The 13,703-nt window shown below is 41.3% G+C and overlaps 1 protein-coding gene across 1 annotated transcript in view; it reads left to right on the top strand.

The window, feature by feature from the left end:
• Positions 1-13,703, top strand: part of ENTPD2 (ectonucleoside triphosphate diphosphohydrolase 2) — a 77,621-nt gene that overhangs the window by 29,542 nt on the left and 34,376 nt on the right. The window contains exon 2 of the mRNA XM_077477196.1: positions 12,288-12,405. Within this exon, the coding sequence (XP_077333322.1) occupies positions 12,288-12,405 (118 nt within the window). The remainder of the gene's footprint in view (positions 1-12,287; positions 12,406-13,703) is intronic.

Genomic DNA, 13,703 nt, shown 5'->3' with positions numbered 1-13,703 from the left:
TAGTCAAGATTGTGATAACGATTCTTGACGATTAATTGTGCAGCTCTAGTGAAAAAGAATAAACCTTCCGATGCACTGGGATCTGCACATCAGCACTGTGCCTGCTAGCGCACACCAGCAGCCATGCAATCTGTGTAGTTCGCGGTTGTGAGTGAGCCCTTAAAGTGGTTGTAAACCCTTACAAACCACTTTGACCTACAGGTAAGCTTAGATTAAGGCTTACCTGTAGGTCCAAGAAATATCTCCTAAACCTACACGGTTTAAGAGATATTTACTAAAAGACAGTGACAGCGGCACGCAGGCGCACTATCGCCATTAGCAGCATTCCGCTGCTAATTGTGATATGCCGTTGGTGGCGGCTCCTGTGCGCGGGAGTGACGTCCTTGCTGCTCCAGCGCTGTGAGTGGCCGGAGCAGCGATACCCGGAAGAAGATGGATGCTCCGGACTATAGTGGACAGCAGTGACATCGCTGGCTCCTGTGTCAGCTAAGTGACACATAATGGGCTACTATGCGATGCATAGTAGCCCATTATGTTTTACCTTTGCAGGGAGACAAAGAGGAAGTAAACCCATTAGGGTTTACTTCCTCTTTAAAAGAGTTGTAAAGGCAGAAGACCCATTCTATGCATTAAGATATAAAGCCTTCTGTGTGCAGCAGCCCCCCTAATACTTACCTGTGGTCCCTCTCTGTCCAACAATGTCCACGAGTGTCTCAGCCATCCGAGATTCTCTTTCCCGATTGGCTGAGACACAGAAGCAGCTCCATTGGCTCCTGCTGCTGTCAATAAAAAGTCAGCTAGCCAATCTGGAGAGAGGACGGGGCCTGGTCGGGGCTCCATGTCTGAATGGATACGCGGAGCTGTGACTCAGCTCGTGAGCCCCCATAGCAAGCTGCTTGCTGTGGGGGCACTGAACAGGAGGGAGGGACCCAAGAAGAGGAGGATGTCATGTTTATTTTTATAGGAAAATAAATAACCTTTTACAATCCATTTAATGTACTGAAATCAGACTCTCAGGAGACTAACAATTGCAATTCCTCTGTTCTCTCATAAAAAGTTACTTTTTAAGATTTGAAAGTGCTGCTGTTAAAAATTGAAATGTCGTGTTGACCGGCAGAGTTAATTGCAACAATTGAATTTTATTATGATTAGCAAATGGATTTACAAGTTTTAGGTATTAACATATAAAATGGTTTTAGGGTGATTTTTTTATTTTTATTATATTTTTACTTTTGTATAAAACTTTGTTCACAAATATTGAGATTGTGGTTGCTAGAGAGAACTGTGTGTGTGTGTGTGTATATATATATATATATATATATATATATAAATACACATATATATATATATATATATATATATATAAATATAAATACACATATATATATATATATATATATATATATATATATATATATAAATATAAATACACATATATATATATATATATATATATATATATATATATATAAATACACACAGGGCCAGATTAAGAACATCATGGGCCTGGTGCTGAGGATTTTGGTGGGGCCTTTTATAAACAATAAATAAATAAAAATGTAAACTATTTTTTGTTATAACAAATTTAAAGAGAGAGGGAGAAAGGGGATGAAAGAGGTGTGAGGGGTAAGGGAAGGAGGATGAGAGAGAAGGGGGGGGGGGGGGTGAGAGAGGATGCACATGAGCATTTGTGGGAATGACATCAACACAGCCTGGCCAAGGCAAGTGACCGAAGGCACAGAACCCAGAAGGAAGACCGGGTGAAGATGGAAGTGCCCGGGCCCCGCCGGGTTGAACACAGCACTGGAGGGCTCAGTCTGACAATTTAAGTGTACCCTAATGTGCTAATATGCTGGGCATACTTGTACATTATGGCATAACCTACCCTAGGGCCTCTAAAAAGTAGTATTGTTAGAAAAGTTTACTACCACTTTAATATCACAGGAGCCTCTCGTGGAGCCCCCTACTGACCCTGTGGCCTTTGGGCAGTGCCTAAGTGCATAGTTGTTAACATTTCAAAAATATTTTCAGGGACGCTTTTTTTACAAGTGCTATATTTAGAGTAGCTGACATCCCCCTATGTTCCTCTATACATCACAATAGTAATTACAAAATTAACCCTTTCATGACTAAGCCTATTTTTGGCATTTGGTGTTTACAAGTTAAAATCCATATTTTTTGCTAGAAAATTACTTGGAACCCCCAAACATTATATATTTAGCAGAGACTCTAGAAAATAAAACGCAGATTGTTGCAATATTTTATGTCACGCGGTATTTGCGCGGCGGTGTTTTAAACGCAACTTTTTGGGAAAAGGGACACTTTCATGAATTTAAAAAAAACTAAGCAGTAAAACTAGCCCAATTTTTTTGCATAATGTGAAAGATAATGTTACGCCGAGTAAATAGATACCAAACATGTCACACGTTATAATCGCACGCATTCGTGGATTGACGACAAAGTACGGTACCTAAAAACTCAATAGGTGACGCTTTAAAAAATGTTTACGGTTACCAGGTTGGCGTTACAGAGGAGTTCTAGCACTAGAATTATTGCTCTCGCTCTGACGATCGCGGCGATACCTCACATGTGTGATTTGAACACCGTTTACATATGCGGGCGCGACTTCAGTATGCGTTTTTCTTTGCTTCGCAATGACTAAATTGTTTTTTTAAATTTGATCACTTTTATTGCTGTCACAAGGAATATAAACATCCCTTGTGACAGTAATAGGTGATGACAGGTACTCTTTATGGAGGGACCGGGGGGACCCCCCCCCCCATCCCTCCTTTACACTTCAATGTATTCAGATCGCCGAAAACGGCGATTCTGAATACCGTATATTTTTTTTTAAAACCGGCGCCATTGGCAGCCGAGTAAACGGGAAGTGACGTCATGAGGTCGCTTCAGTGTTTACTATTAGGATACTGGAACGGAACCATAGATGATAGCAGCCACACATTTTAACCAGTGCTGGAGTGGGTATTTAGCTACCTACCCCCCAAATGTGGGGTCTCTGTGACTCCTGATAGCCGAGCTACAATCCTCGAAGTCAATTTTTTTTATTATTATTATTATTTTTTTGGGGGGGCAAATGGGCCTATCTTGAGAAAGGGGCCTAGATGTGTGTGTGTGTGTGTGTGTGTGTGTGTGTGTGTATATAAAATTATATTGTGTATGTTTGTTCATATGCACTGGTAGGCTGCTGGGCACGGTGAGGCTGCATTGATCTCCTGTAGCATGCCCGCAGTCTCTGACCATCTCATGTAGCATGCCCGCAGTCTCTGGCCATCTCCTGTATAAAAATATTTTTTAAAAATAGTCAATTTCGGTATCAGTGCGGTTTTGGTTTTCGGGATCAAGGAAGATTTATTTTTGGTATCGGTTTCGGCACCAAAAAACCCATTCGGTGCATCCCTAGTGACAACGCTCTCCCATGTTCTTCAGATATCTGAGCAATGGTGTAGAATGGCAAGAGTGAAGCCTTTTCTTAGAAAGAAAAAACATCCAAGCCCGGATAATTTTTTCCAAAAACACATCTGAAGTCTCCCAAAAAGCATGTAGGAAAATGTGTTATGGTCTGATGTGTTTGGGGCAAAAACACTGAACAACACCAAAAGAACACCATACCCACAGTGAAGCATGGTAGTGGCAGCATCATGCATTGATGCTGTTTTTCTTCAGCTGGAACAGGGGCCTTAGTCAAGGTAGAGGGAATTATGAACAGTTCCACATACCAGACAATATTGGCACAAAACCTCCAGGCTTCTGCTAGAAAGCTGAACATGAAGAACATCTTTTTAGCCTGACAACGACCCAAAGCATACATCCAAATCTGCAAAGGACTGGCTTAACCAGAAGAAGATTAAAGGTTTTTGGATGGACCAGACATGGTTTATACCCAACAGATCAACCAGTATTAATATAAGGAGGGTGTGGTTAAACCTACAAGTTCCGATAACTAACTAATGTAGGGTCAAGGGATGCTGTCCCTGGATGTAGGCAAGGCCTTTGACAGCCTGGAATGGCATTATTTGTGGCAAACCTTGGCTGCCTTCCAGTTTGGTCTGAAGTACGTTGGTTGGGTAAGGCTTCTATATGAAAGGCCCAAAGCAAAAGTGAAGATAAACAATATGTGCTCTGAGGTCTTTTCTTCGACCCGTGGGACAAGACAGGGGTGTCCTTTTGTCACCCTTGTTATTGGCAATGGAGCCATTAATTATAACTGTTAGGTCACCTGTAAAGATACAGGGATTACAGAGGGCATCAGGAGTGGAGAAAATGGCATTATATGCTGATGATGTGTTACTGTTTCTGGGGGATACGAAGATCTTGGCAGCAGCAGTGGACATAATTGCAGATTTTGAGCGGATATCTGGCCTAAATATAACCTGGGATACATCAATGCTGCTTCCAGTTGACCCAACGAAGATGGACCTGCCACCAGAGATTTCACAAATAGAAATGGTTAATAAGCTCAAATATTTAGGAATATACATAACCTTAAATCCCAAAAGAATATATAATTAATAAATGAATATTGTTCTGCTTTTGGATAAACTGAGGGTTCCCTATCTCCTAACACCCTCCATGCGCTCAGTGATAAGGGCACAGTCCACGACGCGGGGACTGAGGGCGTCTAGTCTTCGCCAATTTTCCCCCACCCCCACCCCATGGAGAAATCCTAATTTATCACTTCTTTTTTTTTTTTTTTTTTTTTGGATTACCCAGACCCGATAGTCTGGACTAAATACGGAGTTAAGATTTTACACCACATTGTAGCGAACGGTACCCTAATGACATTCGATGATTTGAAACTACGTTATGACCTACCAAACTCCCTGCAGATGGGCTGTAGCCCCAGGGTTGGACAGGGATGATATGTGGGGAACTGCATTTCAGCACCTGGTTTCTACCAGAGACAGACTAATTTATTATAAATTCCTGAACAGGATTTATCTAACTCCAGCTAGACTTGTTAAAATGTTCGGGAACCAACAATCTTTATGCTGGAGGTGCTCAGCACCCCTAGCAAACTTCATATATTGTGGGACTGTCCACAATTCAAACCTTACTGGCAAGCTGTTGCATGATGTATCAGGTCGGTCACTTCTATTTCGATTCCCATGTCTATTGAGGTGTGTCTATTGTATCTGGTGGAACCTTTTGGCTATTACCAGGGCTATACAGACTCTTCTTACCTTATTGCTATTCTATGCTAAAAAGCAGATTATACTTTAGTTGAAAAGCTCCTCAACTCCAACCTTGGTATCCTGGAAGGCATTAGTCAACAAGGCGGTACCCTTTTACAACGCTACTTAGTGCACCTCTGATCAAATAACTAAATTTGACAAGGTTTGGGGGGGCTGGGTGGCTTCTGTAGATAAGGTAACTTCAGGGAAGCTACAGCTATGGATCCTTGGTATTATATAAAAAGAAGGGAGGTGAATATAACTGAGGTACTGGTGTAGTTAACCAACAATTGTGGTGCTATCATTCTGGGAGTGGGAAATGTTTTCTCCTTGCCAGCTCTTAATTTCTTCTGATGGGGGGGCTGGGCATATTAATAACAGTATCCGGTAAGACAGCGCAGGGTGTCCAATAGTTCAGGAACTGTTATGTGCCTACCTCTGGCTGGGGGTTCAGGCATTGTCTAGGCAAAAAGTTCTGATGCTGGGGGGAGGGTTATAATTTCGTTATTGTGTTTTTTTTTTTTTTTGTTTTTTTGCCATGTTTCCTTTTCTTCTAACTGTACACCGGTAAGTGTATTGTAGCCGGTGGTTGATAGCCATTATCTGTGGCCTGTTGTATGTATGTTACAAAACCTAAATAATAAAAAAAAAAATATCTGCAAGTCAGTCGCACTTTGAAGATACAATTTAAAGAGAGGCAACCAGAGTAGAGTGAGGTAAATATTCTTCGAAAAGTAATGCTGGTTTATCCAAGGTGTTGATCTAATTTTATATATGATTGTATATGTGACAGGGTGATAAGGGGAAATGAGCTTCCCTGCAGGAGGGGATGAGAGGAAGACCTGGGGGACATATCAAACGAACAATGGAAGCATATGCTGGAAATAGGTCACGTTTGATGCTACTACATAGAGCATATAAGACACTTCAGAAATTATTTTTATATGGCTGAAGGATGGATGCTAAATGCCCAAGATGCAGGGACCCAAAGGGAGCTCTAATCCATACGATGTGGAGGTACCCTACGTTAAATAGATACTGGAGTGTAGTTGTGGGAATAATAAGTAGGGTATTTGGAATATTTCTCCACCTAGACTCCAAATATGCTTATTGGGTTATATGGAGAAGGATAAGAATATGTGGGGGAGACAAACGGCAATAGTTGGATGCCTTTTCCTTGCATGGAAATTTATAGCAAGGAGGTGGCTTGTGTTGAACCCACCAACCTGTGTAGAGTGGGTGGATGAGGTCAATAACACAAAGGAAAGATTTTTGTATAATTTAAAAGGGGGAAATGACAAAATGTTTAAAAAAAATATGAGCATGCTTGATTAGTAGATAAGGGAAGGATGAGATATAGAGCTAAGGATAAAGAGGCTCTTCCCCTTTTTGGATACCAAGATTTTGTTTCTGCTTTTTCTTTTCTGCTGTTTGCAATTTATGTACAGTGACTAGAAATGGCACACTATTTTTGATAAAAAAAGGGGAAAAATGAACTGTATTGCATTGCTCAAATAAAGCTATGTATGTTAAATGTTGGGGTGGTGGGTTCAAAGGAAAAAGCGAAGGAGGTATAAATGTGTGTTTGTTCTCTATCCTTTTTTTATCTAACTAAAAATTTACTTGATTTAAAAAAATAAAGTTTTGGAATGGCCCAGACCTGAATACAATTGAAAGTCTGTGGGGTGATCTGAAGAGGGCTGTGCACAGATGGCCTTGCAATCTGACAGATTTGAAGTGTTTTGCAAAGAGTGGGCAAATATTGCCAAATCAAGATGTGCCATGGTGATAGACTCAGACTCGTACACAAAAAGACTGAGTGCTGTAATAAAAATTAAAAGGTGCTTCAACATAGTATTCGTTTAAGGTTGTGCACACTTATGCAATCCATAGTTTGTTTTTTAGTTTTACTACCCTCCACCTAAAAGATTTCAGTATTTTTTTTTTTTTTCAGGATTTCATGTATGTATGTGTATTAAATGTGTATATGTGTGTGGCATTGACTCCCGAAGGAGCGGCTGGTTTGATTTTGGCCTACACTCTGGTAATAACACCCCACTACTTGGCTCTCTATCCCCTTGACACAGCTGTGGTTCAATACAATACAATATATAACACAATGCAAGGTACCTGTATTATAACCTCAGGATCCACTGGCTCCACCTGCTGGGGGAAAAAACAGTAGTACGCAACACAACTGGATGCTTAAACAGTGTAATTTACTGTGAAAATATTCAAAGAAGTGATTACAGTAATTGCGCTGTCATCCCAACATAGGACGACAGTACAATGGGATTCAATATGAACAATATCCAACAATATACATATAGATAAATGCCCGGGAGCTCCCCTTACTTTTTAAGCTATGTGTGAGATCTCACTTAAAGTACTTGGTCTTTTGATCTTCTTGTCTTCGCTAGCTAAAGTAATCCCTTGTGATTTGTAATCCATAGATTAAAGTAAGTTAAGTTTAGGTAAAGGTGCTCCTGGTAAAACTTAAGTACTTATGCTACAAGGCTTGGGATGTCAGAGTAGGTAGGCCTCAAGCCTGCTCAGTGTCAGTTGCTCTGCTCCTCCTCCTTGGAACTATAAATCCCAGTGAGGCCTGTGTATGAGTCTAACTGCGTGTGAAAATAAACAAACTGTGGGCCGTAACCCGCTCACCAACTGGATCGGAGCACCGTGTAGTAGCTTTGGTCCAGTGACTGCAGCTTGCTTCTCTGTCAGCTAGATCGGTTCCGCTCCGCTGGGTGAGCCCGGTCTTCCGCTTCTCAAACGAGCATCTCTGGATCTCTCCAATCCGGTCACTCGCACAAACAAGCGAGGTTGCGCTCCGCAAATGGCTGTGGGCCTGTCTCCCGGGAGGGCCTTGACACAGATCCTCACAGGCTGGCCATGTGATCCCAAGAGACCTAAAATGGCCGCTCAGGCCCTTTTATGTCCTACCCAGCATGCACTGCTAGAGAAAGTATTCATGGGTAGGTCATCAATCCTCCTGGGTAAAAGGGTCAACCTTCTGATCAAAACAGTTACTTCCTGTATATGTGTCTTGTGCTTTCTTCAAAGCAGTAAACATTTAAGTTCAGTACCAGTATTTGACTGCTAGATGGTGCCAAATACTAAGCCCTAGAAACGTCCATAGACTTTTGATCATTACATGGAAACACACATTAATAAACAAGCATGTCAGTGCTCTCTATCTATCTATTATTTGGCGGGGCCCTCCTGTACCTTTTTTGTATTGTACTGTAATTGTGTTGTCCCCCCCTATACATTGTAAAGCGATGCGTAAACTGTTGGCGCTATATAAATCGTGTATAATATCTATCTATATCTCTATATCATTTAAACCTGTCACAAAACCTGTTTTCAAAGTATTATATAAAATGCCCTATGAAAACTAGTAGGGATGGGGTATGGTGGGTAGTTATGTTTGTGCCTACCCCCCCCCCCCCCCGCCCTCCTTTCCGTTCTATGACCTAGTTGATCAGGTTTTGAGAGGGGGACACCACCACCCACGCTCTCGTGATGCTGCAAGAGCATTTTTATTTTGCACCAACTGTCTTGCCAACCAAAATGATGCAATGGAGCGGGTTTCCAAAGACATCCAGTAAATGGATAACTGCAGAGTTTGCATATTAGCGGTTAGATAGGGACAAATGTTAAAACAAAGGGTAAGGTAATAGTGTACTGGATAACCCTGTTCTTCTTCTTTTCCTCCTACACACAGCCATAAGAGGTAATGCAAAGCTGGAGGCTGGAGGAGAAACTTGGCATGTTACTGGCAAAGTGATGATGTTAGCTAATATTACAACTTAATGTAAATAAATGACATTAGGGCAGGTAGATGTGGTTTTGAGTGCTGAAGATGATTTTATTAGTTTTTTTTGACAATGTTTCTGCCCTGTTACCACATTGATTTGGTATTGCAAGAAATTGTGCGTAAGTAAAACCTAAAAACCAATCAAAATGGTTTTTAGTTTTTATACTGGTATATACATTTTTTAATAGTGTTTTCAGCCTTTTCTCATGACCACTTAATATTAAAACTTTTATTTTATTTTTTTTATAACACAGTAAAAAAAAAATTAATGGAATGTTAACAAACTTTTCTTATCACTGGAAGAATGTGTGAGCGAAATGTAGTATTAATGGCTTGACAGACCTTACTAGAAACATTATCCAATAGAACCGCTACCTCTTGTGGTGGAAATTATAAGCTTCTCCTATAAGCAAATAATTCCATGTGCTAATGAGGACAATTGTAGCTCTCTGTTATAATGCCGGGAAAGCGCACTTGTTTATCTCCAAGTAACGCAGACAGACACTGGTATCACGTTGAGCTTCACAAAATCCTGCAATAGAATGATCTACTGCTTTTATTTATACTGTAAACATGAATAACAAAGGAAGGTGGTGGCTTCCGATTCAGCCAATCACACACATGTATATATTCATATAGAATTCCAGTAGTGACGTGTGCAGAGCCATGTCGTCAGCTTATTGGGAGACACAGTGTCTCACAATTTGAACACTACTTACAGGGCTCTGCACGCGATTGTGCTACTAATGACACGAGCTGTACTCTATCATGGCTCAGTGGGCCCAAATTTTTGTATGGTTATGCTATGGGTCCCATGTACGCAGATCTGTTGGCTAGAAGCGTTAATGCAATCACCATGAGGTGGCCGGTCTCTTGGTGAGGCATAAACGAACATCCCTAAAAGAGGAAATAGATCTGCCATGTCTACGGGAAGGCTTCCACAGCCAATGGTCTTCCACCAACGTCTGTGCGAATATGCGTGTATGCGAATATACGTGAGTGTATTGCAGTAAAACTAACACTGGGGGACATCTGACAACATACATTAATAAAAATGTACACAACATTCTGACCTAAAACAAGTAATCTGAGAGAAAAAGTTACAAAAACTGGAAAAAAAAAACCTTGAAGCAACTAAACAAGGATAACTAGTTAACTAAGGGCAGCCTCGTGGCTAAGTAGTTAGCACTTCTGCCGAGCAGCACTGGGGTCATCAGTTTGAATCCCAGCCATGGCACTACCTACCCTGAGTTTGTATGTTCTTGCAGTGCCTGCATGGGTTTCCTCAGGGTACACCAGTTTCCTCTAACACTCCAAAGACCTGCTGTTAGATTAAAAAACACATGATATAAGGCTACTTTCACACTGAGGCGCATTACAGGCGCCTGTAAAGTGCCCTCCTGTCACTCCAGTGTGAAAGCCTTCTTGAACCATATCTCAACCCCCTTCTACTAAGCGACTATGCCTCATGTTTGATAACTGCGGGATGCATCCACGCCATCTACAGAAGTCTGTCGATCCATCCCTTACTTTCCATTTCCCTCCCCCTCTCGGCTTTATTTCATCACCTCCTCTTGTACTTGTGTGGGAATATGTACTGTATGTGTGTGTGTGTGTGTGTGTGTGTGTGTATATGTATGTGTGTGTATATGTATATGTATGTGTGTGTATATATATATATATATATATATATATATATATATATATATATATATATATATATATATATATATATATATATATATATATATATATATATATATATATATATATCTCTCTCAATGATCAACATTTTATAAAAATTGTCAATTAAAAAAAAATAGTTCTGAATTTTACACAGGCTTTCGTGGGTGGGGTTCTTGATTTGAGGTCACACACTGCACAGCTCAGAAAGGAAAGCCGAGTATAATCTGATATCTGAGTGGAGGGAATGGACATCCCTCCCTCACAGTCTCACAGGGGAACATGCACAGCTATGGTTGTCAATCACAGGATGTGTGCAGGAGCTCCCTTCCATATTGCCCTCCATTTCTTGTAGTCGGTACAACTTGTGAGAAACTACTCATGCAGATGGCAGAGCAACAAAGCTGCAAATGCCAATATACAGTGTGTGTAGATAGATATATATCTATGTGTGTGTTTGTGTGTGTGTGTGTGTGTGTGTGTATAGAATATATATCTATCACGTTTGCACAGCTCCCTCTAAAGAAAAGGGGCAGTACAGTTACAATGCATTCAATACTAGAGGGTTATGCCCCATACACACGTTCCGAATATCGTAAGACAGATCGTTTTGTTGCATACAACTAAGATCGAATACAACAGTGCAAAATGTGTGTAAGATTTTTGTCGTACGATTCTTGAAAAATTTTCCATTGTGCGTAGCTACGTATTTTAAATGATGTCAAATACGTGTGACCCGCGTGTCCTTCTGGTTTATTTTCATGTTTCCGGTCATGCGTGGTGTTTGTCGAACAACTTTTATCGGACGCATACTGTACTGACTACACGATTGTCGTATGGTGGGCTGTCATCCGACCAAAGTTTTCCCGTTTGTCCCTTCGGATTTGGTTGGACAGACTGTCGTGATCGAACGATCTGTCCGAAAGCGACTTTTGTGGTCCGATAATCGGAACGTGTGTACGGGGCATTAGGAGGGTCCTGCTCATTGAGCTTGCAATTGAAATTAATATTTAATGTAGGCGAATCGCCGTGTGTGTGTGTGTGTGGTTATTTTTTACAGCAAATGAAAATCATCTTGAATGTTTAGTGTATGTCCCATTTACTGCTTTATAAATTAGTCTTGTTTTAAAATTGCCACTGAACAAAATGGAGAATTGTGTTTTTAAACATTTTATCTAATACATTTAGTTTTTTTGGAAGGCATTACCAGCAACAAGTCAAGTATAAAGCCTAAAGTAGAACGCCAGCTAAAAATTAATCACCTATTAAAAGATAAACAAATCCAACTTTTGCTCCAATATTCACCTTCAATCCAGAGATTTCCCCCACAGAACTTTCTCAGACGCTCTGCTTTCTCCTCCTATGAACTGACTGGCTCCCTGTGTTGCTTCTTCCTCTCACACTCCAGCACTGCTGTACAGGGACTGCATTTGGCTGATGCCAGGGGTGGGGCCAGCTATTTATCGGTAAAGCAGACATTTCTTTTCAGACTTGGAGCCATGAGCTCTGATTTATTGATCAATGTATTTTTTTTTTTTTTTTTTTCATTTTGGTCTTTAATGTAATTTTGACTTCACTTTTCTTTCCAGTATGGCATTGTCCTAGATGCAGGCTCCTCCCACAGCGCTCTCTTCATCTACAAGTGGCCAGCTGATAAAGAGAATGACACCGGTATTGTCAGTCAGCACAGCATGTGTGATGTGAGTGGTAAGTATAAGTCAGACACAGGACTTAAAGTGATTGTAAAGTCCTCCGTTATAAAAAAAAAAAAAAAAAAAGTCATATTTGCCTGCTCTGTGTAATGGTTTTGCACAGAGCAGTATGGATCCTTCTCTCCTCGGGTCCCTCGCCGGAGCTCCTGTCCCCTCCCTCCTGCCGGGTGCTACGATGTCAAGCAGCTTGCGGTGAGGGCTCCCAATCAGCAACTCTGTGTGTCTATTCACACATGGAGCCATGACGCTGCCCCACCCCCTCTGTCTCCTGATTGACTCATTGGCTGTGATTGACAGCAGTGGGAGCCAATGGCTCTTGCTGCTGCCAAAAACCAATCAGGAGTGAGAATCCCGAGAGAGGTAAAGCTGTTGTGGACATCGTTGGCTCAAGTGGGGGTTCGGGTAAGCATTAGGGGGGCTGAGGAAACTGATGCACGCAGAAGGTTTTTTAGCTTCATGCATAAATACCTGAAGCTAAAAAAACCTTGTGCCTTTTACAACCACTTTAAGAAGGTGGGGAAAATACCTGTACAATATAATAAAGAATATGTATATAGTGAAGGGGGATAGCCTATGTAAAGGCGATCCAATGAGGAGGGAGTTGCAGTAGTCAAGGTGAGAGATAAACAGGTAGTGGACTAGGTGCTTGGTGGTGTCATTGGTTATGATGGAACGTATTTTAGAGATGTTGCAGAGGCTGATTTACACCTTGGCATGTGGGGATGGGTTGGATGCCGTGCTGCTGTCTCTGTTGTTTGAGCTGCGCTGATCAAGTTAGAATAAAAGCAACTGATTTATTAACAAAAATGAATAGCACACTTAGTTAAAACCTGGTAGATGAGCATGGGAAGCAGAGGGCACCAGGACAAACGCATCACAAGGCTAAGTTGATGTAGCAGCAGCTCCCAATCTAATAACTGGCATACAGGCATCTTGTTCTGACAGCTGTCAAAAGAAGTGCCAACGGACAGTGTCCTACCATAGTGGCTGAGGATGCTGTCTCTTGGTGCTTCTTTTGACAGCTGACCGAGCAAGATCCCTGTATGCCAGCTATTAGATCGAGAGCTGCTGCTACTTCAACTTTGCCTGGTGATGTATTTGTCCTGGTGCCCTCTGCTTCCCATGCTGATCTACCAGTTTTTAATTGTAAGAGCTAGTTTACACTTGCTTCAAAAGAAGGCTTTGTTTTGTTAAAGCTCTCTGAACACTAGTCAAAGCTCCTGTCACTAAATAAAATGGTTAGCTTACAGTCCTGTTTACACCTGCTTTTTGCTTTGGCTTCACTTCAAAAAT

The sequence above is a fragment of the Lithobates pipiens genome, unplaced genomic scaffold (assembly GCF_037356315.1).
Source record: "Lithobates pipiens isolate NorthernLeopardFrog02 unplaced genomic scaffold, aLitPip1_a1.2 Scaffold_1, whole genome shotgun sequence".
NCBI lineage: Eukaryota > Metazoa > Chordata > Amphibia > Anura > Ranidae > Lithobates > Lithobates pipiens.
Note: the sequence above shows the minus strand (reverse complement) of the source record. Positions and strands in the feature narration are given on the sequence as shown.